Here is a 26,249-nt window from a genome sequence, read left to right on the forward strand (position 1 = left end):
TTACCCGTTCTAGATTGTTGCTCCACTATCCTCCATTTATGGCTTCCATCTGGTGATGCAAAAGAGCTGCTCTGGATCTTGCCATTGGGTCCTTAATTTAGTCAGCTGTTTCCCCCACCAACCAGAGAAGTTCCGAATGATCTGATTCAGAGGAGCACAAACGTGTGACCTTTCTTATACACAGGTATCGTGGGGGTGAAGTTCATACCCATATAAATAATTTGTATTATTGTTAATGTCATAGCCCTTTCCCTCCATTCTAAGATGCATTCAAAATTTTACCTATGTAGTATTTCTGAAGGTGAGACACAGGCATACCTTACTATTTACACTTAATACAGGACTTTTTTTTGTTTTTTCCTGAAAGGATATTATTAAATCAACAATGCACATTTTATGATTGATGCTGGCTGAGCCTTGAAGGCATACAGCAACCACAGTAGTAGAAATAATACTACTAGTAAGTAATATTAATCACTACCATTTCCATTGAGAGCTTACTATGAGCCAGGTATTGAATTAAGCAAATGTACACAGATCATCTCGTTAAATTGAGGCTGTGAAAGGTGTTATTCAACAAGCTAATGACTTCCAAGCTTATGACTGTTTTGGTGATGACGATAAGAAAATAATTATAAATAACATCGATAAATCATCTGTTGCTTAGGTGACAGCCAGCCAACTACAGACCCGGGAAAGGACGAGAGGGTCCCAGCCTGCAAGGACACTGTGGTGTAAAGAGGAATTTGAAAAGCATATATTTACTAACAGAAACAGCTAACTAAGCTTACAAAGCACCCTCCTCACAAGAGGGGAGGTGGATCCCTAGCTGCTATGATCAATATTCTGTGACAGATACACTATTGATACTATGTATAAAATAGATAACTAATGAGAACCTACTGTATAGCTCAGGGAACTCTACTCAATGCTCTGTGGTGACCTAAATGGGAAGGAAATCCAAAAAAGAGGGGATATATCTATACGTATAGCTGATTTACTTTGCGGTACAGCAGAAACTAACACAACATTGTAAAGCAACTATACTCCAGCAAAAATTAATTAAAAAAAAATTGTTACAGGAGGTAGTTTGCACAGGCACGGGTCAATGCAAGAATTTGGAGCCAGACTCCACGGGTTCGAGCCCAGGCTCTGCATTCTCGGTTGTGTGACTTTCGCCAAGAGCCTTGATCTCTCTGTTCCTCGTATCTGCAAAACTGGACTGGGTACTCAATAGGACTTAATGTATCTAAAAGCCCTTGGAGGCAGGCGTGCAATGTTACTTTAGAAAGGAGGACACAGGCTCAAGAGATGGACGTCGACGCCGGGCGGCGCCTGAAGTGCTCAGTCCAGTAAAGAAAGGACCAGCGTGGCAGACGAGGGACCGCTCCGGGCACGCGGGCTCCAACCGCTGAGAGCGGCGTCGGCAGGGAAGGGGTTACAACGATAGAGACGACAGGAGGACCATGGGTGGCATGAGTCGCCCTAGCTGCCGTCCTCACGAACGCCTCCCGTCCCGGGCTAGCGCCGGGAGCCGAATGCGCAGGCGCGAGAGCCCGGCGTGGGGGCGGGGGGCACCTCCCTAGACACCCGGAAGTCTCCGCGTAACGGGCCGAGCCCGGGCCTCCTGTCCTGGAAGGGGGAGGGGCCCGAAGCCCCTCAGAGCGCGGCGCCATAGAGCGTGGACGGAGGACCCTTGTCCTAGACGCATCCGGAAGTGGCTCCCTGGGGCGCCCGCTTCGCACCATTTAGCTGGGGGGGGGGGGGGTCGGCAGCTAGGGGTTGCCGGGCTCGCCTTCCTAGAGCGGCGAGGACGGGGTGGAGGCTGGAGGTGGGGTGGGAAGGGGAGGGGGGAGCGGCGCGGGCGGAAGCGGCCAGGAAGGTCACTTCCGGCCTGGGCGCCCGTCCCCCTGACCCCAGGGTCTGAGTCGCCGCTGCCGCCGCTGCCACCATCCGCGAGGGAGGAGAGAGGAGGAGGAGTGCGGCGCGGCGGCCCCGGGACCGAGGAGGTGAGGGGAGGGCGCGGGGGCGGGGGGCATGCGCCGGGGGCCGGGTGGGCGCGCGCCTCAGGGCGCCGGGCTGCGGCCGGGGGGGCGGGCGGGGAGGCGGGAGGCGAGCGCGACTGGGCGGGCGAGTGCGCGTGCGCGCCGCTGGGGGGGCGTGAGTGGGCGCGCGGCCGGTGACGCGGGGCGGGGCGGGGGCACCGGGAGGGGCTGCGGGGAACGCGCTTGGGGAGTGCGCGTGCGCCGCTCCCAGGAGCGCGCCCGAGGCGGGAGCGCGCGCCGGGCCGGAGGCTCGGGCGAACGCGTCATCCCTGGCTTCCCTGGCCGGTCGTGGCCGGAAGCGGTGGCGACTCCCGGGGGAAGTTGAGGCCCCGGTGGGGGAGGAGGCCGCGCGGGCCCAGCCTGCCTGACCGGAAACGGCGGCCCCGGGGGGCCCGTCGTGGCCCCGGGCCTGCCCCCATTCCTTCCCCCTTTCAAAGGAACTCGGTCCCGCTGTCGTCCCGGGCGGGCTGCGTGCGGCCTTTGATCCGGCCGATAATTACGGGCTTTCCGGCCGGCGGGAGGCTCATTCATTCGCCCCTGCGCGGGCGGCGGGCAGGAAGCGCGTGCGCCAGAGGGGAAGTGATGGGCCAAGGTCAGGCACCGCGTGGCCCGCGGGGCAGGGCAAGGACGGTGGCCAGGCCCGATGGCCATCCCGAGGCCTCCCGGGCGCCGAACCGCGCCCCTGAACCCCAGCTCCCAGTCTCCGCCGTAAAGGGGGACACCCCAGTTCGTGGAAATGAGTGCCCTTCGGTCCTGCGGGGTCGGGCAAGCTTGGGATGGCGTGATCAGTCGGAAAAGTGAGCCACAGCGAGTGTGGACAGAGGCTGTTACAGAGCCGTTACCAATGCTTGGCACCAAGGACAGGGAGATGAACAAGGTCCCTGAGGGAGCGGGTAGAGACCTGGACAGAGGTCCGTGCCCCTCTCCCCTCTCCACCCCCGTCCTCATCCAGGGGGCCGAGGGAGCCAGGGAAGACACCCCACCCAGCCCAATCCAGAGGGGCAGTCAGCGTTCTAGGAAAGGACTGACTTGGTTTGGGTTTTCCGTGTGGTTCCTGGTGCCCGGCCCTGCGTTGGGCAATGCTGAGGATCCAGCTAGGAGCTGGGTCTGCCCTCGCTTCTGGGGAAGCACAGTTGCTGTTGATCCTGGCTTATCTCCTAAGACTGTAAGCCTCTTTGGCTAAGTGCAGCTGGCATTCACCTACCTGTCTCTGCTGTAGTCTCCTTTGTCCTCCGCCTCAGCCACAGAGAACATTGAGATCAGATTCCTTCTAATGTTATCTCTTGTATTAGCCCTTTTCCTCCTGGAAGTCATCCAGGTCTGACCACCACCCAGCAGAGCTAGAGAACAGGGAGGGCTTAGCACCATGCTGGGCCCAGGAGCAGCACTGTAGTGTGTTAGCCCGGGGCTCTGGGGTCAGACTGACTTGCTTTCAAGTCCTAACTTCACCGTTCATCACCTTTGTGACCTTGTGGCACAAGTAATTTCTCAGTTTCTACTTGAGTGAAACAGGGATAATAACAATAGTATTGATCTTGGCAGGAAGATTCTTAACGCTTTCCTCTTAGAGCCAAAGCAAATCTCATAAAAGTGGGTGTAAAGCATGTGGACAGGCCTCTGGGGCCAGGCATTCCTAGGCCAGGCTCTGGCTCCGTCTCTTCCAGCCCTGTGACCTTGGACATGCCACTTCCCCTTTCCCAGGCTCAGTTTCCTCTTCAGTCCCTTAAGATGGAGAGCACAGTCGACCGTTCGCTGGATAAGCCTGGTCCATCAAAGCTGCTGCCCAGGCCCCGCCCTGTGCTGGGCCCTTGGACACAGCAGTGGTCCTGGTGCAGTGCTCTGCGGTGGGGTGGGAGAGGAGGGTCACTCGGCTGGGCAGCACTTCCTGTCCTGGAGCAGCTCAGAGCCCTGGCGGGGAGGCACGTGCATGGAAGCCCAAGGCTCGGGAATTTGCCAGGATGGCCCTGGGAGCTAGAGGAACCCAGAGGGAGGGCATTCTGGTCAGGGAAGGATGTCTGGGGAGATGGCGTGTTCCGAGTCTTGAAAGACAGAGGAATTGGCCAAGAGGACTCTGGGACTCCGGGGAGGAGGATGGTGAGTTCTGGGCAGGCAGAGGTAATTTTGCTCCATGGCCTCCAGCGACTGCCTGGCTGCCCTGTGCTCTTTGGTGGTCACTCCTGGGCATACAGATCTCTGGGCACCTGTGCTCAGATGAGGCCCATAGCCCCCTAACCCTGGCTGGCTGTCCCACAGTGCTGCTTGAGGTCTCCTGCCTGCCGAGGCACGTGCCGGGCACTGCCCCCAGGGACTCAGCTCTGGCCCTGGCCTCCTGGTGGAGACAGACTGCAGATCTGACGACACTCTGGCTGAGCCCTAGGCAGGCGGCTGGCCCTGTGCCCGGTACTCAGTGTCCTGAGCCCTCGGAGGCCCTGGGATGGGGTGGTCACCCCACTCTGGGGGGGACTGAGTCCCAGGCGCCACGGCAGCACCGGAGCATGGGTCTGTGTGAATCCAGAGCCTGGCCCTTTCCCATGATGCCACCGCCTGCGTCAGCTTCTTTTGGCCAGGCTTGGGGCCTGGGGGAGACAAAGGCTGTTCTGAAGGAGGTCTCTTAGGTGTCATTAGTTGGTTTGGGGACTCGGGGATCCCCTTCCGGTGGGGCAGCTATCGTGAAGATTCGTACAGGCGGGGCCGCTGGCTCAGGGGATTCTGAGACCCAGCCCCTCATTTCAGGTGTGCCTTTCACAGGTGGTGAGGACACGGGCAGTGTGTGCTGAGATGCAGGTGTCAGGAGGCCTCACTAACCTATGAGGCAGGTAGGGGAGTTCTGTTGTCACGCTAGTAGGGTCAGCAGCCCTGTCGTAGGAGCAGAGAGAGCCGTTGCCTCACCCCACTGTACAGCCAGCCAGCAGAGCTTGGGGTGAGGGGCTGGCGGGGAGGGCCCTGGGCTGCTCCTGGGCCTGCCTTGGCGGGCTTTCCCTGGCTCCGTCTGCCTGGTCTCTGGGCTCTCTCATGCCGAATGAGGAGTCCCGTGTGGGCAGCCTGGTAATGAATGTTTCTGGGGACCTAAAGACGCATCAGACGTGGCCCCAGCCTTGAGGCTCAGGGTCAGGCCGGCCAGAAAGTTGTGGCCCCGTGGGGCTCTGTGTGCAGGGTCTGCTGGGAGGTCGCAGTCCTCCAGGGCTGCGTGGGGGACACGCAGGGGTGAGTAAGCCGGGGAGATCCTCCCAGGGACATAGGCTGCATCTGTACTCGTGGAAATAAGGGGAGCAGGTGCCCCTGTCCTCGGTGGAAGGGGAAGAAGTGCCTTGGAGTCTGGCCCACTGGTTTCACCTTGGCCCTTCTGCCCTGTGGCTCTGTGGCGTTGGGTCAGCCAGTGAACTTGTCTGAACTGGGCTTTAGACTCCTGGTTCACACTTACTAGGCAGTACCGGGCACCTGGCTCCTTGTGGAGCGCGTCATCTCGTCTGATCTTGACGCCAAGCCCACGAAGAGGAGACACGGGGTGAAGCAGCTGCCCTAGGCGGTGGGTGGTGAGGCCGATCCCAACCCCGGCAGCCTGCCCACCTGCCCGGAGAGGACGGCCTCTCGTCTCTTGGTGGTGGTGGGGGATCAAGATTATGTACCTGCTGCACCCTGTGCGCGGTCTGCAGTGTGTAGCCTGTGCTTGATGAGTGCGAGCTGGCCATTTTTTTGAAAAAATTAATTATTTATTTTTGGCTGCATTGGGTCTTTGTTGCTGCGCGCGGGCCTTCTCTAGTTGCGGTGAGCGGAGGTTACTCTTCGTTGTGGTGCGCGGGCTTCTCATTGTGGTGGCTTCTCTTGTTGCAGAGCACAGGCTCTAGGCACACGGGCTTCAGTAGTTGTGCCACGTGGGCTCAATAGTTGTGGCTCACGGGCTCTAGAGTGCAGGCTCAGTAGTTATCGCGCACGGGCTTAGTTGCTCCGCGGCATGTGGGATCTTCCCGGACCAGGGCTTGAACCTGTGTCCCCTGCACTGGCAGGCAGATTCTTAACCACCGCACCACCAGGGAAGTCCTGCGAATTGGTCTTATTTGATAAGAGGGGACAGTTGAGCTGAGGGAAGGGAGAAGTCTGGGAAGGATTTCTGGAGGAGGTGCTGTTTTTGCTGGGCTCTGGTAGCAGATCTACAGGGGGAAGGCGGGTGGGCAAGGTGGAAGGAAGCACCGTGCAGATCGCACAGATTGCCAGGTTGGGAGAGTCCATGCTCACCTGGAGGATGGGGAGTCTGGCCCGTTGGCCTGATTGAGGGGTGACAGAACATGAGATGCCCCATAGGTGCAGTTCTGGTTTTTGTTTTTTGTTTTTTGTTTTTGTCCTGAAGAGTATTTTGTTTGTTTAAACAATTTTCAGTTGCTCACCAACATTTAAGAATCAGGAGTGGTCACAAATGTTTCGGAAGCTCTAGAAGCACTAGGTGGTGGCCGGTGGCTGGGACGGGGCAGAGGCTGCAGTGCTCCCCTCTACTCCTGGGTGGGCCTGCGGCCGTAACAGTAGGTCAGGGTTCTAGGAGTTCCAGAAACTTCTGTCTCTCGTGGAGCAGATGGGGAGTGGTGACTGGGGCTGTGCGTGTCTACCCTGAGCTCACTCTTTTCTGAGCCAGCCCGGCCCTGCTGGGCCCCTGGGAAGGGCTTCAAAGGACCTGAGAGAGGCCAGGTGTGGGAAATAAAGCAGTGTAATAGACTTAGCAGGAGGCAGCCTAATTGAAGGAAAGGGGGAGGAAGCAGAGAGACAGAAGGAAACTGGAGGGGGAGCCTCAGGACCTCGCTCAACCCTGTGTGTCTAAGCATGCTGGAATCCTTGTAGGGAAGAGTGGTCTGCCCAGCTGGCCCCAGACCAGACAGAAAACATCTAAATGGTCAATCCATGGAGGAAACACGGACAGTTGCCACCCAAAAAGGGGTGCAAGATCCTGATGGCATCACAGAGACATTCCCCCAACATTCAAACCACAGGTCTGACGTGGGGAGGGCTCCCGGATCACCTTGGGGGCCCGGGGGGCCCAGACAGATGCAGAGGAGGGAACAGACTGGGTCTTCAGGCCTGGAGTGAGGGGTGAAGAAGCCTACAGAACAGGGAAGTGAGGAAGGAGCTGGATGGGAGATGTAGGGGTGTGCCTGCAGCCCTGGGGGTACTGGGGGGCACCTACCATCCAGGGAGGGCTGAAGAGGGGCTGAGGGTCCGAGGCGGCCCTGTTGAGTCGGTGGTCTGAGAGCTCCAGCCCACTCACCTGCAGGGAGCTGGCGTGCACAGGAGCGGATGCTGGAGATGAGGAGGGCCATCCCAAACAGTGGTGGATGGTGGCAGCCTTGGAGGGAAGTAGGCCCTGCGCTGGGATGTCGGCGGGGCTTGTTGGGCTAGGGATTTGACATTTGAGCAGACCCTTGAAAGGTGAGAAGGGGCCAGGCAGGTGGAGGACTGGGCCAGGCTCTCTGGCGGGAAAGAGGAGGCCTGGGCGGGAGGTGGGAGTGAGGGGCTGGAGGAGGAAGTGAGTTTACAAGGGTGACTGGGGCCGATGGGGCCCTGCAGGACCTGCAGAGGAGTCTGGATTTTGGACTGAGTGCAGCGGACACATGTTGGAGGTGGTTCAGGCAGGGGAGTGATGTGAACTGAGCTACCTGAAAAAAAAAAAGTAACAGTTTCATTGTGATGTAATTCCCATGTTGTACAGTTCACTTACTTAAAGTATACAGTTAACGTATTCACAGGGATGTGCAACCATCACCACGCTGATTTTAGGACTTTCTCATCATCCCCTAAAAGGCTGTGTACCCACTCGTGTCCCCCGGCCCGGAGCCTCTGAGAACCACTGGTCTGTGTTCTGACTGGATTTGCCTGTCCTGGACTTTTCACGTGAGTGGAGTCACACACCACGTGGTCTGTGTCTGCCGAGGTCCATCTGTGACGCAGCACTGGTCAGTGCTTCCTTTTCCTGGCTGAGTAATACTCAAGCTACAGATGGACCACGTTTGTGCGTCCATTCACCTGGTGATGGGGGTTTGGGTTGTCTCCACTTTCTGGCTGTTGTGATTTATGCTTCTGTGAACACGTGTGTATAAATTTGGGGGCGGACATGTTTTCATTTCTCTTGGGTACGTGGCCAGAAGTGGAGTTGCTGGATTATACTGTAATTCTGTGTTTAACCTTTTGAGGAGCTGCTAATCTCTTTTCCACAGTGGCTGCACCATTTCACAGTCTCAGCAGCAATGCACGAGGGTTCCAACTTCTCCACACCCTCTCCAACACTTGTGTTTTCTGTTTTTATTATGTCCGTCCCAGTGGGTGTACAGTGGGGTCCCTCTGTGGTTTTGATGAGCGTTTCCCTGAGGGCTGATGATGTTGAGCATCTTTTCATGTACTTAACAGCATGCTGTCTTTGGAGAAACCTCTCTTCTGATCCTTTGCCCGTTTTTAGTTGCTTATTTGAACTGAGTGCCTTGAAAAGATGAATTGGTCCGTGGTGTGGGGAATGGACTCTGGAGGGGTGTTTGGCAGGAGTGCGGGGGGTGGGGTGGGGGGGTGGGAGTTGGGAGTTGGGAGAGGAGGGTGGTGAGGATGGCAGGCAGGGGAGAGGGAGCGGGGAGGGAGCTCCGGGAAGGGAGGGAGCGTGTGTGCACACGATGGTGCTGCCTACTGCCCCCGGGGTCAAGGCTGAGAAGTAGCCACTGGATTTGGTGACCAGAAGGTTGTGGGAGTGGCGGTTGGAGGATGGCGGGGGAGGAGGTGGGGGTCACAGCTCAGCCCGACAGTGGAGGGAAAGCAGCTGGAGAGGAGAGAGAGGCACGCGGGGTGAGGGGACAAGTGAGTGGGCCCTCAGGAGGGTCTGGGGCGGAGAGCGAGGACAGGGGGAGCAGGGAGCCGCCGGCAAGCAGAGCTGGGGGAGGAGGACGAGGTGAGATTGGCAGCAGAAGAAAGAGCTGGGTAATTGGTGGGCAGGCATCCAGAGGAGGTGGGCGGGATCTAATAACAACAATAATAACGATAATTTGTCTTACACTTAATAGCCAGCGCTAATTGAATCGCTCAAGGCCCCAGCAGCGGCGTGCCTTCGTCTCTGCAGAGCGGGGGTCCGAGCAGGGTGAGGCTGGGCCGGTACTGTTGAGCGTTTGGGGGGCCGGGGGAGAGTAGGACCCTCTGCTTTTGGCCTCCGGGGCTATCAGAGTCCACAGTCAGGCTGGCTGCGGGAATTGCCCCTTCTCCCCCAGAGAGCCGCCCGGGTCCTGAGAGCAGCTAGCTTAGGGGCTGCCTGAGGCCCTCAGCTCTGGCCGCTCCCCTCTGAGGTCCTGGGGCAGGACCCCAAGCCCCCCGGATCAGGACAAGAGGGCCCAACAGCTGCGTGAGTGGATGAGCGCATGAGTGACTGGCTGGACGGGGGAGGGAGGGACCTGGGTAGGATGGTTTAGTGAACGCCCTCGGCTCTTCACCAGGATTGCGGTTGGCCCCCCAGCACGCGCTTCCTGACCTCTCACTCAGCTCCAGGGGTACCTGCTGGTCCCTGTTGCACGGGGGCGGCAGCCGAGGCCCAGAGAGGCTGAGCCGCATGTGCAGGGTCACAGAGTGGAGTGGCCGAGGCACCAGGCTCCAGCCTCCGTGCCAGAAGCCAGGGCAGCACCGCCACCGGGGCCTTTTCCGTGGAGACAGAGGAGATGCCGGGGTGTTCTCACCTCGTGGCTGGTTTTCAGTCTCCCTGGTGGGTGGTGTAACCTCCCTCTGCTCAGGGCTGAAACCGAAATGCAGAGCGGACTGTCCCCGAGTCCCCAGGTGTGCCCTGCGCCAGGCACCCCTGACCAGCAGCGCCAGTGGGAGCCCCTGCCGAACCCCCAGAAGTCAGCGAGAGAAGCTGCCTCTTTCTAGGGCCTCGTAGTAGAGTTCTGCCTAGTCAGGGCTTCCTGTCGTGTCTGGAGTACCATGCAGACGCCTGGCTGGGCCTGCACGGCCCTGCTCTGGCCCCTCTGCCTCTAGTGCCTCATCTACTACCCCAGGGCAGGGCTGGCTCCGTCGTTTTCAGGGCCTGGCATGAAATGAAGAGGTGAGCCCCTTGGGCAAAAAGCAAGAGAAAAGCTTTTCCCTTTCTTCCGAGGTCTCTCAGCCTGTCAGGGTGTTTTTAACTTGGTATTTCGTGTCGCACTCCCCCAGGTACAGGGTTGCCCTCGGGCAGGCCTGGCTCCTGCCCGGGCCCCCGTAGGACCTCCTGTGCAAAACGCGGATCCCGAGATAAGATTAGCAGTAGTCTCAGGGCGGCGACCACAGAGTATTGACCCCCATGCGCTGGGCTCCCTCACCACTGGTGGCCCTGCTGTGGCCCCTGCAGGCACCCCACCTGCCCCTTCCCGCCCTCCATTCCACCATCCAGGACTCAGCCTCCCTCAGGCCCACCTATCCTGTCCCCGCCAGGCCTTTCCTGTGTGTCTGCTTGGCCTGGGACGCTTTCCCCTAAATCCTGGCATCCGTCATTCCTTCGCATCTGGGTCGGCAAACTCTCCTTAATGAGCCAGAGAGTAAACGTTTGAGGGCTTACAGACCAAGAGGCCATGGTGAGGGTATATGTTGACACCTACATACCAGTTAACATGTGACCATTTAAACCCCATGAGAATCGTTCTTGGTTGGAGGGCAGCTCCCAGGAGGGTCATTGTGTACAGACCCTCCCTTACGTTATCCTGTCTTGGCTCCAGTCTGGCCCATGGAGGGGCCTTTGGCAGTCTGTAGGGGGTGTAGGATTTTCCTCTGCCCTCCTAGGGCTTCCGGCTGGACTGACTAAGGCGGATTAACAGGAGAAAAGCATACGAATTTTATTTCCGTGAGCTTGGGAGCCCTCAGGAGAAAATCGCCGGAGTGCTCCTTATACACCAGGGTGAGCAGGTGCCATGGTGGGGAGTAACCGCGGGACCCAGGGGGATGCAGGAAGGAAGGTCATTTTAGCAGGTCTCTCGGGATGTTTCTTCTTCCTGGAGCCGGGAGGGCACTTTCACGTGCCCCCTGCTTTCAGGGGAGAAGGTGCGTTCAGAGCGTCCTTGTTGCACCTGCTGTTTTCCGACTGCCCTGAATTCGGGGTCATCAGTGTGGTAAAGCAGCCTATCAAGGTGGAAGTTCTGCATCTCACGTCCTGGTTCAAGAGCAGCCCCTTCCCCTCCATGCCCAGCCTCACTTTCCTGCTGGCTCTTCCCACCATGGAAATCGGGGTGTTGGTTCCCTCACTGCCTTGTTCTGGGCAGTGTGGCTCCCGGTGCTCAGTAAGCACCTCTGGGTGCAGGGAAATCTCTGGTGCAGGGCTGGCCGCTGTCACCTCCCTGTCCTCCGTCCCTTCCCCAGAGCCTGTGGGTTCCCTGGAAGGAGGATGGAGGCCAGCCCAGGCCTTGTCGCTGCAGGAAGCTGGCCTGAGGTGGACGCTCGAGGCCAGGAAGTCCCTGCTTTATTGACTTATATGTGATTGTTCCAGTGGCAGCACATGATAACCGCCTGGCAAACGAGTTTCAACCCAGAAGCCACAGAGGAGCGGCCTCTGTCCGTCCCACCTCCTCAGCCCCCGAGCCCTTGGCCTCTCTTCCTTTTCTTTCTCTTGTGTGTTTCTGTTGTTGCTGGGGTTTGAATAAGAGGGCCCCGTACGAATTCTTAGGTCTTTTTACTTTTTAATTGAGATATAAGTCACATATTGCGAAGTTCGCCCTCGTAAAGTGTACAGTCTAGTGGTTTTTTAATATAGTCACAGAGTTGTGCAACCATCACCACTGATTCCAGAACATTTTCATCGCTCCAAAAAACCCCGTGCCAGTGTGCGATCCCTCCCCATCCCACCCCCAGGCTGGCAGCCGCTTATCTCGGCCTGGACGGTTCACATCCCGGAGCCGCGCTCTGAGTGGCCTTGTGTGCTGGCGGCTTCCCGGGGCGTTGGAGTTGTCACCCCGTGTTGGCTGTCACGCACAGCACTGCTGTGAATAGCACTTAGGAGTGGGGTCCTGGGGTCACACAGTGACTTCGTCATTATCAGGACGTGCCAGGCTGTCTTCACAGCAGCTGCCCTACTGGCACACCCGCCCGCCGTGCAGTTTTCACGTTTACCTGTGATCTGAGGGCCCGCACAGTTCTCTCTCCCCAACACCCCGATTTCCCTGTTGTGATACATAGGCCTTGTCACCAGAAAGAAGCCAACCTTTAGTCTTTTCCCCTCGTTACACAAGTAATTATCCATTAATGTAAAAAAAATTGAGAAGGTGAAGGTAAAGGAGAAGAAAACGTTAAGATGGCTCTTCCTGTTATTGGCTGGGGGGGGTGGGGGCGGGGCGGCCACTTTACAGCGTTGTTTCAGAGGCTGTGAGATGTCCGTAGACCCGCTTCCCATGGTCTGTGATCTTATTACACTTTCTCCCACCACGGGGCTGGCGGGTTCTTTCCGGTTCTTACCCTGTTCTAAATCTTGCTGTGGCAGACCCTGCAGGAAGCATTTTCCGAGGTTTGGGTTTTCCCCGCAGATTAGCTTATGAAGTGGGCTTCCCCGGGCAGGGGCCGTGAGCTCCACAGCGGCGTTACCTGACTGGGCCCTCGTCACCCGATGGGTCCAAGGGCCGGTCTGTCCTTCCGGTATGGGTCTCACCACTTCCTGCAGTGGGTCCTAGAAGGGGGGTGGTCATGGGGGTCGGATTTGGGGTGCACTGCGTTCCGTCCCTCGAGCCTCTGCTCTGTTAGTTGGCCTGTCACCCACCCGTTGGCAGCACATGTCTGTGCCTGGCGCTGTCGTGGGGCCCCCGGAGGGTCTCGGCAGGGCCCTGGAGGCCGGGTACATCCCCTGCCCCGTGACCTTCAGCGAGACCGTGGGCCCGGGAGGGAGGCAGGGCAGCGTCCTCCTTTGTCCCCTGGCTGCCAGGGTCCTGGGAGTCGTCTCAGCCCTGAGTCCCGCACCACCAGCGCTGAGTAACTCCTGGCTGCTGTCCAGGTGCTCCCTGCTGTTGCTGCAGGGGACCCGGGATCTGGCCCCGCTGCGTCCCAGATACAGTGACGGGAAGCTGCCTTGGTTTTGTCATCAACCCTGCCGTGGCCTCCAACCAGAGCTTGTCCGCCTCACCACCGGCCTCACCTCTCGCCACTGGCTCCATTCCCGTGAGCTGCCTGGTTCAGGCTCCCACCTTCTCGTCAGATTTCGGCAATTCTTGCGTGCTTGGTGGGGGTGTCTCCCTCTTCGTGTCCCGACGGTCTGCTCACTGCCGGGTCCAGGGGGTGCTTGGGCAGCTCCGCCCGGAGGTGGCCCAGGCCCCGACAGGCCTCTTTGAGGGGCGTCTCCCTCCCTGGCCTCCTGGCTTGTCTTGCCCTTGGATTGTGTCCCTGCTCTTAGAGTCCTTGTGACCATTTGTTGAGCGTCAGGATGGTGGAGCGGGTGAGCCACGCGGCCTGTGTCCCTCCTCTGCTCCTGGGCGCTTCCACCTCTGTGCCCTGACCCGGGGGGTGGTGGTGGTGGTCACGTGGGGCACTTGGGCGCAGGTTAATGTAGGGCTGCGTCTGACTGTGGGACCTGGGCCCGCCTTCCCTCCTGGCCCGCGAGCTCTGCGGCAGGCCTGGCCTCTCCGGTTACTGCCCGTCTGCTGGTCTCAGGACTCCGTGAGTGAGCGCTCGGGAGAGCCAGGCCCAGACCCTGAGCGGCAGCTCTGCTGGTTCTGGGCACAGCCTTGGAGCCGGGACGGTCTGCCTTCACGTCCCGGCTCTGCCGCCCCTGCCTCGGAATCCTCACGGCTGGGGGTGAGAGTCGCATCTGCCCAGAGGGTTGCATCAACCATTGAGAACAGTACCTGGGGGCTTGTGAGCGACTTGCTCGGCACAGCCGCGTGCGTTTATTACTTAACTAAACAGGCCGGTTAAACAGGCCAGTTCTCTGAGCTTCTGGCAGATGTCAGCAGAGGTTACTGAGGGGCGGGCCATGGAACGGGCTCCTTTCCGTGCCTGGATGGTGGTGAGCCCCTTGTTACTGGGGGATTCAAGAGAAATGGGTCAGGCTTGTTGTGCCAGGGTGTGTGATGCTTGGGGCTGGATGGCCTCGTTCCCAGATGCCAGTTCCCCCAACTGGAGTGGGGGACAGAAGGACTGTGTGGGGAGAGGTTCTCTGAGCTGTGTGCATGCAGACAGACGGGCCTTGGTTTGCACCTGAAGGGGCCTGAATACGAGAGGAGGAACCGAGGCGCCGCCCCGGGTCCCAGTCGGTGTGCCCCTTCTTGTCAGAAGGCCTGCCTGCCTGCCAGCGTCCTGCTGGAGAGGGATGTCACACCAAGGAGCAGGGCCCAGAGGGGACCAGAATGCCGTGGCCCCAGTACCAGGCTCCGCTGCCGGGGCTGGGTGCCTGCCCACACCTCCCCGCCCTGCACACTGAGTCCAAGATGCAGGCAGACCCCTGCCGGCTCTGCACCTCTGCGCAGCCTGGAGCCCAGGCCTGGCAGCTCCTGCCCTGCCCACCCTGCAGGGGCCAGAGCGGGAAGGGGAGGAAGGCTGAGCTGTGCACCCCGAGGGCCAGATTCTGCTGTGGCGTTGCCCCGGGCAGCGGCGGGGAGTGGAAGTGTGGGCTCTGGAGGCAGGCCACACAGTATGTGAGGGACGTGCACGCCAATGTCCACAGCAGCCGTGCTCACTTTAGCCAAAGGGGAAACACCCAGGCTCTGTCTGTCACCCAAAGAACAGAGAAACAAACAACACGTGGTCTGTCCCTGCAGGGGAGCATTACTCAGCCGTGAAAAGGAAGGAAATCTTGACACGCTGCTCCGTGGGTGAGCCTTGAGAGCGTGCCACTCAGCGAGAGAAGCCAGACGCCAGAGGCCACGTGCTGTGTGATGCCATTCATAAGAAACGTCCAGGGTTAGGGCGAGTGGTGGCCAGGGGCTGGGACCAGAGCAGCCGGCGCTCCTCCCGTGCAGGTCCCTGGAGGGTCCATCGTCGCTGTGTCCAGGCCTGGTGTGGAGTTTTGCTTGGCTGGCCCATGTCTGGAAGCAGACCTCAGACTGTGAGCTGCTCAGACGCTCAGTGCCCGCGTCACCTGTCTCCCTGTCACACACTGTCACGTCTCAGTGGGGTTTGCCTCATCCTGGTCCAGGGAGAGGCCTTAGGACGGGCCTGGCAGGGGAGCCCTTCTGGCCTTGATTGGTGGGATGGGCCCTGGCCTGGAGTGGATTTAGGGTTCCCTTGCTTGGGGTGAGAGCACCGTCTGTACTTGTCTCGCGTAGACTTCACGACCCATGTGTCGGGCTGTCCTCCATCTTCCTGGTGAGGAAACCGAGTGGGGGGGTGGAGGGGGTCTCTTGCCCCGGCCCCAGCTGGGCAGCAGTGGAGCTGGGATGCTAGCCCCGGCCAGGTGGCCGCAGCCGGAGCACTTCCTCCTCTCCCAGGTTGCGTGTGGCCTCGGGCTGGACCCCTGTCCAGTGGGGGAGCAGAGGGCCATCTCTCCCTTGGCCCTTAAGTCCCCGCCACCATGCACCTCCTGTCTGCTGGGCCTGAGCCGGGCGCCTGGAGCCCACATAGCACCTGTCCCCCCACCCCGGGGCCCTCCGTCCAGTCTGGCGTCCTGTAAACTCTGTCCTCTGTCTCGTCCCCTTCTAACAGGGACCCAGACATGGAGCTGCGGGAAGAGGCGTGGTCTCCGGGGCCGTTGGATTCTGAGGACCAGCAGATGGCCAGCCATGAGAACCCAGGTGAGGCGGCCTTGAGGAGTTCTTCCCAGCTGGTCCCTCACCCTTCCCTGGACCCTCGCTTCCTTTGTCTCCCCTTCCCCTCCCGTGGCTCGGGGCTCACCATCCTTCCTCTGGGGGCTCAGCCAGGCTGCCTCCCGGGCCTGTGTGGAGTCTCTGAGTTCCCTCCCAGCTGGGAGCGCCTGGGGGCTGCCCCCTCCCCTCGCTGGGTGCTCGGCACCGTTTCTAGGTGGCCCCTTGGACCTCCTGGGCGGGATGCTCTTTAGACCAGGGTGGCAGGCCCACATACCAGTGGGCCAGGACGTGGAGAGCTGGGGACAGACTGTGATGTGTGGGGAGCGGCAGGCTCACAGAGCAGGGCCAATGACCATCCTGAGGGACAGCTGGGTGTCTGGGCTTTTATGGGGCTTGTATCTTTCTGGGGTTTAATCTGTCACTCTTTAAATATTGGCCACATGTTTTGTTTGACAAAGTGTTATTTGGGTTGAATAAAACTCATCTTTGAGCCCTTGGGGACTAGGCTTTGCTTGCTGAGACCCCATCTGGCCCCGCTGGTCCCTTCACGGCCTCACCCCTTGCCCTCTGGTGAAGATGTGCTCCCCGTTTCCGGGGGTTTTCATGCAGGGCACCTGAGAAATAAAGTATGAGCTCTTTTTCATGCTGCTTTTGATGCGTCTTCGTGCGGGCATCCCGTCCTCGTGCGTTTTGGACGGGGTCAGCCAGCATTTCTTGCTGTGAGGGGGCAGAGGGGAGGTGTTTTCGGCATTGTAGGCCTTGTGCCCCTGCAGCATGGAAGTGAGTGGGCGCGACCACCTTATTTATAGAACAGGCTCTGAGGTCGTGATCCCGGTGCCAGCGTGTCATAGTCGTCCAAGAGAGGTTACGAGGGCCTGGGCGGGCTGGGGATAGATTGCATAAAGCACTCGAGCCCCTTCGCCTGATCTAGTTCTAAGATCCACTGAGGGGGTGAGGGAAGCTCCTTGCACTGGCTCCGGGCAGCCGTGGTTACACAGGAGGAAACAGATTTCAGGGCACATGGCACGTGGGGCACAGACCCTCCACCACCCAGCAGGAGGGCGCACGGCCCATCCTTCCCCATTTCATGCTGCCGGGCCTGCCCCTTCCTGCTTTCCCTGTCTTTTAGCCTTTTTAAAATTAATTTTACAGTCTGTTTCATGCTGGAAATTGCAAACATCGATAGTGTGGTGATTGCACTTCCCACTGCCTAGCCTTAGCGGTGAGCAGTACTTTGCGGTCTTTTCCCTGGTTGTGCCTGCTTTTTCTTCTGGAGAATTTTAAGGAAAATCCCAGATATTGTATCATTTCACCTACAGATTCTCCAGCAATAACAAACGCTCATCTCACCTGACGAAGCGTTGCCCAGTGTGTGAAGGTGTCCCCAGCTGTCTCCAAAATGCATGTTTGCCTTGAAGTAAGGTGGTTTTAATTTTACACTCCGTCCACTAACTCATTCTCTTGAGGAAACCTCTACAAAGCACAAGTGGGTTCTCATATCCCCTTTGTCCGGCCTGCTGTCCCCAACCCAACCCCCCACCGGAGTGTGTTGCAAGTCTGCTCCGGCCCCTCCCTGCGTGGTACCCCCAACCGCATGACACCCCTCCGCTCAGCTTGTAAGCCGTGTGGCCCAGATGCCTCCAAGCTGCCGTGCGTCCCCTGGTTCTGGGCCTGCCCTGTTGGGTCCTACCTCCGTGGCAGCCTCCTGTGATGGCACAGGGCCGGACCCCTGCCCTGAGACACCCCCCCCCCCCGGCTGATGCCTGGACGCAGGAGCAGGAGGCTTGGGCTGGCGGTAGCCCCTGTAGGCTGTTTCCCTGTTGGGTCGGGACGAGGGGTCCGTGAGCAGGGCTGTGAGCGCTTCCTGTGTGCCCCGAGCTTGAGGCCAGGCGCCTCGGGCAGGCCCTCTCATGGAATCCTCACACCCTTCGAGCTCGGGGTGCTGATCAGAGGGTGCTGGGCAGAGAGAGGCCAGGCCACCGCCCAGGGTGAGGCAGCCGGGAGCCAGTGGAAGGGGCCTGGGGCCTGGACGGTCCATAGGCTGCAGCCAGAGTCTGTTGCGCTGCCTCACTGGCGCACTGACCCCAGCCCACCGCCCGCAGGTGCGAGAGCTGTCCAGGCTCTGCCTGGGGCCTTAGCTACAGGATGTTCAGAAAGAGAAGCCATCCAAAAATGAATAATAAAGAGACATCCCAATTCTGAGGTGGGAAAGAGTCTTCAGCTGGTGTGTTGGAAATCACCCACCAGGGACAGGGTCCCGGCCTCCCGCTCTCACGCCCGCCTCTCACGTCTCAGTGCCCTCCAGAATGACCCCGCAGAGTTCACCGCAAATGCCACGTCTGAGCCGGATGACAGCAGACCCACGTAAAAACACAGCAACTGCCTGCGGGCAAAACCCATGTTCCCGGGTCACACTGGCAGCACACCTTAGGTGCAAAGCCCCAAAATACAGCTGGATGGGGACAAGCCAGCAGCCAGGGCAGTGTGGTGTTAGCAGGGGCAGGAGGGGAGGACGCCCCAGGTAGCCCTCGGGGGTTCACCGGAGGACTTGGGGCTGGTCACGCTGCGGCCAGCAACTGAAGCTGGAGGGGTTCTGTCCAGACCAGGAGCAGGGAGCGCGGGGCTGCTGGGGCCCATGGCTTCCTTTACCCAGGTAAAGTGCCCTGCCCTGGCAGGACCCACGCAGAGCAGAGCCCGTCAGGAGGGGGTTCAGGATCGAGTGGGACCCCTGTCATTGGCCACAAGGGAGAAGGGAAGGTCCAGATAAAATCAGGGGTGGCCGCAGAGCAGGCAGCCCTGCACTCGGAAGAGGGAGCCCTGAGGAGCCAGAAACGCTGTCCAGAGTGTAGCCTCCCAGAAGTTCAGGGAGACTGACCACAGAAATGAGCGAAACTGGAAAATGGTGAGTTCAGTCCTCTTGCTTCCACCCCCCAGGAAGCTATTAGAATAAAAAAGAAGAGGGGCAAATAGTGTCTCCACAGACGGGGAGGGTGGTCAGAGATACACCTGCAGACAGGTCAGGATTGTTCAGAGTGGCCAGGAGATGACGGCCCCTGGAAGTGCAAGATCAGAACAGCTCAGCCCAGGGGGCAGAACTCAGCAGAGAATTAGAAACAGAGTCAAATTAATTTCAAAGTGAAGTAGGAGGAATTCGAGACTGAATAAAAATAACACATTGTTCCTTAAGAAAAATCGAAGGTGAAAAAGAGGGCCATTTTAAAATCAAAAAGAAATGAGTAAAGATTAAGGCAGAGTAAAAAAAAAAAACAGGTACTGAAGTTAGGTAAAGAAAGCCCTTTGAAGAAGAAATCCAAAGGAATATAATGGTAAAAAACTACGAGTCCAGAAAACATTCCTGAAATGTCAGAGTTAGGTATTGAAGGAGCAAATCACAGATCTGAGAATATCAGCTCGGATGAACAAGACATATTCTATTCAAGTCACGGGGCTTTAAAGGAAGAAGCAAATCCTTTGGGGCATCTAGGCAAAAAGAGCAGATGACTTACAAGGCAAAGTAGATGGGATTGCTGTCAGACTTTGCCAGCAATGCTTTATGCCAGGAGAAAATGGAGTCATATTTATGATTCTCAGGGGAAGAAAAGGTAGAGCTAAGGATCGTATTCAGGAAGACTGCCTTCCACGTTGGAAGGGCGCAGATGACCTCAGCCAGCAGGAGCTGAGCAAACAGGGTTGTCGTGGGGCCTTCCCGAGGAGTCTGCAGGCAAGTGAGCCTTGCGCAGCCCCCGTGGCCAGAGAGATGGGCGCTGAGCCGGGGCAGGCTCCACGAGGGCTCAGGCGGTGGAGGTCTGGCAGTGAAATCAGTGAGGGGAACAGGAATAGTTCACCTGATTTCTCAGGAATGGTACTTGGCAGTGGTGGGGGTGATTCTAACCGTTCAAGTTAGAATGCTTATCGTGAAGCTGTGTGATGTGGGTTCAGCAAATAAGCAGTTATGGGCTAGTCAAGTCCTCTCCTCCCCTAGTGAGGAACAGAGATGCAGATGTCCTAGAAAAGACCGCATAAAAGCCTTTTGGCCTGAATTTGTATGGGAAGTATCAGAAGTCACAGGAATTTTATCTTAAAAAAAAAAAAAAGTGAAGATCATTTCCACATTTTGGTTTTGAAATTGTTTCCCACGAAAAGAAACCAGAGTCCCTTGGAGAAACGGCCAGTTGCAGGTTTGGGGTGGGAAGTATGGATGAACCTGTAGCCCCTTGTTAGGCTGGATGGCAGAGAATCTGTTAAAGACCACCTGGGTCCCGTCCAGAGGACTCGGAGCTCACTTGAGGCTCCCACGCGCTGAAGATGGCAGGCAGTGCAGCCTACCGGATATATTTAAATCCGTGATCTCCTAATGATGTTAAGAAAGGAAAGACTATGTGGTTACCTTGGAGGGTGGTAGGGAACCAGTTCGTAACCTGGAAAACTGGGCAGGTAAGGGGAAATGAGATTCATCCTGCCATAACCACATGAAATTTACCACTGGATACCAACCAACAGATGATGTAGAGTCTCTAAAAGCTATTCCAGCTCCTAAACGCAGGAGAAACCACAGAGCAGCCCCATTTTGCACCCCTCGACGAATCAGCAGACCTAAGCGTTGAGCATCGGTGGCCCTTGATATCACAAAAAGAGAAACACGAGATATCGGGTGCCTTCAGTGAAAGAACAGGATTGCACCTTCAGAATGACTTCAGGGGCCGGCGGGGCTGGGTGAGCCAGCTGCTAACCGGCAGCAGATGCAGGGCACCAGGAGCATGCAGTCAGCAAGGGTCCAACTGGCCTTAGGGCTCCGCTTCTTAAAAGGAAAATCGTAAGGAAAAGCAAGAGATGGAGGAAGTCGTGTCTTACAGGAGACTTAAAGACATACTGAAGTAGGGCTTCCCTGGTGGCGCAGTGGTTGAGAGTCCGCCTGCCGATGCAGGGGACATGGGTTCATGCCCCGGTCCGGGAGGATCCCACATGCCGCGGAGCGGCTGGGCCCGTGAGCCATGGCCGCTGAGCCTGCGCGTCCGGAGCCTGTGCTCCGCGCAACGAGAGAGGCCGCGGCGGTGAGAGGCCCGCATACCGCAAAAAAAAAAAAAAAGACATACTGAAAAAGTAACGGGCCGAACTGTAATGTCTGGGATGTTGCACTTGGGTGACAACCGTACAGAGATGCAAGGGAACGATTACTGCACAGGTCAGGATGGTGGTTATATTTGGGGTTGAGAGGGGGTGAGCTTGGGAAGGGCACGGAGGGACTCCCGGTGGGTGGCCAAGACCTGTATCTTGACGGGGCATTTGTCTTTCTGCATTGATTGTGGTCAGCTCTGCATTCCGGGCTCTCTGCATGTCGTGTGTTTTAGGGGAAAAAGGTTAACATCCGGTAAAGCCGCAGGTCCTGCCCTTCCCCAGAAGGTCTGCTTGGGAGGATCCACCCTGGGGCGGGAAGCTGCGTGGGCGGCAGGACCCTGCCTGGGCCCAGAGCGCAGGAGCCGGAGCTGAGCCCTCCTTCAGCGAGAGAAGGACAATGACAGTTGTTGTGGGATGACGGGACCTGGAGCCTGGGACACCCCTCCCCTTCCCTTCGGGAATGGCGATCACTCGTCATTTCTGTGCTTTTGATTGAGTGAGCCCATTGTGCTGGTCGCTGTCCTCTCCGCTTTCCGGGAATTCTTGCATCCTTTTAAAGATGACGTTTGTGCGGCAGTGAAGTTGCCCCCATGAGGAAGGCGGCCCAGAGGGAAGCCGCTGACTTCCAGCCTGACCTGGAGGGGTGCAGACTCAGACTCTGGTGTGCGTGAGAGCCGCCCGCTGCTTGGAGAGCGCCGGTCCCTGCACCCACTCGCAGGGGGAGCCAGGAATCCGAAGGTTGAGAGAGAACCCCGCCTCCCGAAATGATTAGACCCTTTTCCATTCAACAGCTTAACACCTGCTTAAAAAGTAGTGAGTGGGGGAAACAGAACGCAGCAGCGGAGAGAAGAGTCAGGTAGCCCAAGGCTACAGAGGAAGCCTGCACCCGCTGCACGCACCTCACTGCCCAGCCGGCTCCTCGGGCCTTCTCTCCCTGTTTCTGGACCTGGACGGGTGGTCGGCCCCTCGCCAACCGCCCCCCCACCCGCATCCAGGGCCCCGGATTGAGTTACAGGTGTTTCACAAGTTCAGATGGGCTGTGTTCAGTTCCTGTCATCATGATTGTAAATACTCTTCATCGCTGAGTCAGGCGGCATATTGTTAAACTTTCTTGACAACTTTGAAAACAAGACGTTTATTTCAATCAAAGGAGTGCAGAATACTTGCTATGGGTCAGGTGGTGCGGCTCATTTCCCGCAAAGAGCAAGTCTCCTTTCCAGCCCAGCCCAGTCCACCCCTGCTGCCCGGACACACTGCTCAGAGGCAGACAGCTCCCCAAGGTTCAGTTTTTTATTCTTGAATATCTCCACATAATGTGCTTATGACTCTATTGCTTTTTCTTTCTTTTGGCTGTGCCTGGTGGCTTGCGGGATCTTAGTTCCCTAACCAGGGATCGAACTGGGGCCCGTGGCAGTGGACGCCTGGAGTCCTAACCACTGGACGGCCAGGGAATCCCCATGATGCCACTTCTTGATTTATGTTGACACCAAAGTGGGCCCTGTGTCATCTCTTGAAAAGCGGCCCCCACCCGGCCCAGACTTCCTACCTGGATTTTTTTTTTTCCTGCTCCATATATGATTCTATATCCCATTACCCTTTCCAGTACAGGCGGTCTTGGGACCCAGACTACCCGTGCAGATACTGCTTTGCTGCTCCCAGGCCGTGTAGCCTTGGGCGGTGGTTCATCTTCCTGGTGCCTTGGTGTTCTCACCTGTAAAGACCCGAGTTCCATGGAGCCCACCTTACAAGACTTAAACGCATGGATGCTTATGAAGTGCATGGGACCACTGTCTCAGGACAGTTGGAGCACTTTGTTCCCGGCCAGGTGCTGGAACACAGGGATCGGGCCGCTGTCCTTGTGGGCTTGCAGGCTAGTGAGAGGGAGAGGGAAAACAATGTTTGGTAGGTTATAATAGGATTCACCTTTGAAAGACACCTTCGCGGTGCACCTAGGGGCGGGGCCAGGGGCGGGAGGGCGGGGCTGTGATCAGGGGGCGGGGCCGGAACCCAGGCACGAGTCCGCGCTCGAGCATGTGCTCCACCTCCATTCTGTAACTCAGGCCCAAGCCGGACAGGGAAAGCAAATGTCGCCAAGGGTGCACACAGAGCAGGCCAAGCGTGCACACAGAACAGTCTCGGAGAGCTGGGCAGGCTGCGGGGAGGGGGCAGGCTCTCGTCTCTCCCGGGAGGCCGGCCGCTCAGGCCAGGCGCGGCGTAATTGTGTTAGAGGCTTTGTTGGGCAGATGGCCCGTGGTGGTGTCCTCAGTTTGCAGACGCCAGGACCAAGGCCCCACGCTCCTTTATTGTTTGCACTGGGCATACAGTACCTACAAACCCAGGGACCAGGGTGAGGAAGTCTGTAATAGAGGCTGCGGTGTTTGGAGGTTGCACTCCCAGTTAATGGAGGGTCAGGACTTCCATGCGGCCTGTGATCCCATTAACCAGTCCGGTGACCCCTTGCTCTTCTCTCTTCTCCACCCGCAGCCAGGATTATCTTCCGAGAGCCCAGATGTGACACCATCGTTTCCCGCTTGTACACCCACAGGGTGCTGCAAGCCCTTGTCCCTGGGCTAAGGTGGAAACCGCGCTGCGGCTGCCTTCCGGTCTGGCGGGGACGCGCTCTGCTGGCCCCCAGCCTGGGGCCTGGGCTTCGGGAGGCATTCTTTACTAGGAGCCTTCCCTAGACCTCCATCCCGTACCCCCGTTGGTTTCTGTTGTTTCCTTTAGCAGACATTTCTGGCGTCCCTACTAAGTCCCGGGCATTGTTCTAGATGCTGGGGAAACGGCCGTGAAGGAAGGAAGAGTCCTAAGGGATGGGTAATGAATGTTTAGTAAAATGCCGGGGCGTGTTCGATGCCCTGAGGACAGACACTAGGAGGGGTGAGGGGAAGGGGACCGATGGGAGGGACGTCTGACCAGGGCCAGGTCCGTGAGGAGGGCTCCGCACTGGCAGGGCCCAATTGCCCTCTGAGGGAGGTTCTGCCACCGCCCCCGTTATAGGGAAGCCTGGGAGGGCGCACAGGTGAGCAAGGTTCCTGGGGGCACGCAGAGCAGCAGGTGGAGGGGCCCCAGGCCGCCCTCGCACGTAGGCTCTCTGACTCCCTCCTCTCCCCTCTTGCCTTCCAGTGGACATCCTCATCATGGATGACGACGACGTCCCCAGCTGGCCCCCAACCAAGCTGTCCCCGCCCCAGTCGGCGACCCCGGCTGGTCCCCCGCCCCGGCCGCGGCCGCCCGCCCCCTACATCTGCAACGAATGCGGCAAGAGCTTCAGCCACTGGTCCAAGCTGACGCGGCACCAGCGCACACACACGGGCGAGCGGCCCAACGCCTGCAGCGACTGCGGCAAGACCTTCTCGCAGAGCTCGCACCTGGTGCAGCACCGGCGCATCCACACGGGCGAGAAGCCCTACGCCTGCTCCGAGTGCGGCAAGCGCTTCAGCTGGAGCTCCAACCTCATGCAGCACCAGCGCATCCACACGGGGGAGAAGCCGTACGCCTGCCCCGACTGCGGCCGCAGCTTCACGCAGAGCAAGAGCCTGGCCAAGCACCGGCGCTCGCACAGCGGCCTCAAGCCCTTCGTGTGCCCGCGCTGCGGCCGCGGCTTCAGCCAGCCCAAGAGCCTGGCGCGCCACCTGCGGCTGCACCCGGAGCTGTCGGGGCCTGGCGTGGCGGCCAAGGTGCTGGCGGCCAGCGTGCGCCGGGCCAAGGCACCCGAGGAGGCGGCGGCGGCGGACGGCGAGATCGCCATCCCGGTGGGCGACGGCGAGGGGATCATCGTGGTGGGCGCGCCGGGCGAGGGGGCCGCGGCGGCCGCAGCCATGGCGGGCACGGGGACCAAGGCGCCGGGACCCCGCTCGCGGCGCGCCCCGGCCCCCAAGCCGTACGTGTGCGTGGAGTGCGGGAAGGGCTTCGGGCACGGGGCCGGGCTCCTGGCCCACCAGCGCGCCCAGCACGGGGACGGGCTCGGGGCGGCGGGGGGCGAGGAGCCCGCGCACATCTGCGTGGAGTGCGGCGAGGGCTTCGTGCAGGGCGCGGCGCTGCGGAGACACAAGAAGGTCCACGCCGTGGGCGCGCCCTCCGTCTGCAGCCGCTGCGGACAGAGCTACTACCGGGCAGGCGGGGAGGACGACGACGACGACGACGAGGAGGCGGCGGGCGGGCGGTGCAGCGAGTGCCGTGGCGGGGAGGGCCGGTAGGGGCGGGGGCCCGGGGGGGCAGGGCCCCTCGGGCTTGGCGGGGACGACGGCGCAGGACCCAGAGACCCGGGGAGAAACGGACAGAGGGCTGCCCCGGACCGGCGGCGCGCTCTACCCCCTCCCCTCCCGCGGCCTGTGCGGCCTGAGAGGTGCGGCGGGCCTGGGGCGGGACACTGGGGACGCTCACCGGGCCGCCCGGCCCCTCCACGCGCCCGGCCCTCGGCCTGGCCTGACCCTTGTAGGTTCTCGGCCGAGCCCGAATCAAGACGTGTGAGAACTAGAGAGACCAAGATACGACAAAACCCACGAGCGAAAGACCATTTTCCCTCTTTCTCTTCCCCACCAACGGGGGGTGTTGAGAAGATGCCGAACATTGGGACCTTTCCACTCGGAGGGGCCCCAGAGAGGGAAGGGAAAGAGGGGTCCTTTTCCCTTTTAGAATTTTCTTTATAATCATATCCCCTTCCTGACCCCGCCTACCTATTATTTTCTCTCTTCTTCGCGGGTCCCATCCTTTTTCCTCGCCCTAGTCCTTCCTCCCCCTCCTGGATCTGGGGTAGCAGAGAAGTGCTGGAGCGGAACTAGCCCCTGTCCCAGGCGCACCCCGCAGAAAACGGGTTCCCGTCTCATCCCAGGCCTGGGCACGGTTGGAGGAGGGGTGCGGGGGGCAATAAATCGCACTATCCAATTGTCCCTGCTGTGCGTGTTTCTTGAGTTCGGGTAAACGGAGGGCTCTGCACCGGGCAGTTGCTGCTGAGGGGGTACTGACCACGGGCCAGGCCCGTGGAGAGAGGCTGCCGGCTCGGCCCGCACTCGCGCCCGGGTGCAGACTGGGCGGTTGTCCTGGAAGAGTGACCGGCCAGGTCACCGGCAGCGGGTTCTGGGCCCCAGCGGAGTGGCCGTCAAGTATCCAGGCTGGAGGATGGGCAGGCCTGTGAGGAACTGGGGCGGTTGTTCAGAGTAAGGCCCACCCACTGCTGCTTTTGAAAGGAATCTCACCGTCTGGAGCTGCAGGTGGGAGTTGCACAGGCCGTGCCTCACCTCACAGTGGAGGGCAGCCTCCCCCCACGCAGTAAATGAGCCCATGCTCCCGTCTGGGCGTCCTCCCCCAGCCCCTGCAGCCCCTTCCTGCATCCAGCTTCTTGGAAGACTTGGCCTGGACGTTGCACCTGTGTCCCCCTGCTCAGATCCCATCG

The 26,249-nt window shown here is 59.1% G+C and overlaps 1 protein-coding gene across 7 annotated transcripts; it reads left to right on the forward strand.

Moving 5' to 3' along the window:
• Positions 1-1,562: 1,562 nt before the first annotated feature.
• ZNF787 (zinc finger protein 787) lies at positions 1,563-25,746 on the forward strand. Of its 7 annotated transcripts, XM_067720588.1 has the most exons (4): positions 1,563-2,009; positions 15,639-15,727; positions 17,059-17,156; positions 23,981-25,746. In XM_067720588.1, coding segments are annotated over exons 3-4 (1,074 nt in total). In that variant the 5' UTR covers positions 1,563-2,009; positions 15,639-15,727; positions 17,059-17,155; the 3' UTR covers positions 25,054-25,746. The 7 variants fall into 7 exon arrangements, with proteins under 7 accessions (XP_067576689.1, XP_067576683.1, XP_067576688.1 ...); XM_067720582.1 differs by lacking the exon at positions 17,059-17,156 and having other exon boundaries at positions 1,823-2,009; XM_067720587.1 differs by lacking the exons at positions 1,563-2,009; positions 17,059-17,156 and adding an exon at positions 2,277-2,637.
• Positions 25,747-26,249: the final 503 nt, after the last annotated feature.

This window comes from Pseudorca crassidens, chromosome 20 (genome assembly GCF_039906515.1).
Source record: "Pseudorca crassidens isolate mPseCra1 chromosome 20, mPseCra1.hap1, whole genome shotgun sequence".
Classification (NCBI taxonomy): domain Eukaryota; kingdom Metazoa; phylum Chordata; class Mammalia; order Artiodactyla; family Delphinidae; genus Pseudorca; species Pseudorca crassidens.

Excerpts from the sequence above, each read along its gene's own strand:
- ZNF787 (XM_067720581.1), top strand. The coding sequence starts at position 6,933 with ATGGAGGAAACACGGACAGTTGCCACCCAAAAAGGGGTGCAAGATCCT. Across the intron at positions 7,022-15,638 it reads CCCCAACATTCAAACCACAG|GGACCCAGACATGGAGCTGC; the intron begins GTCTGACGTGGG and ends CCCTTCTAACAG. Across the intron at positions 15,728-23,980 it reads GGCCAGCCATGAGAACCCAG|TGGACATCCTCATCATGGAT; the intron begins GTGAGGCGGCCT and ends CTTGCCTTCCAG.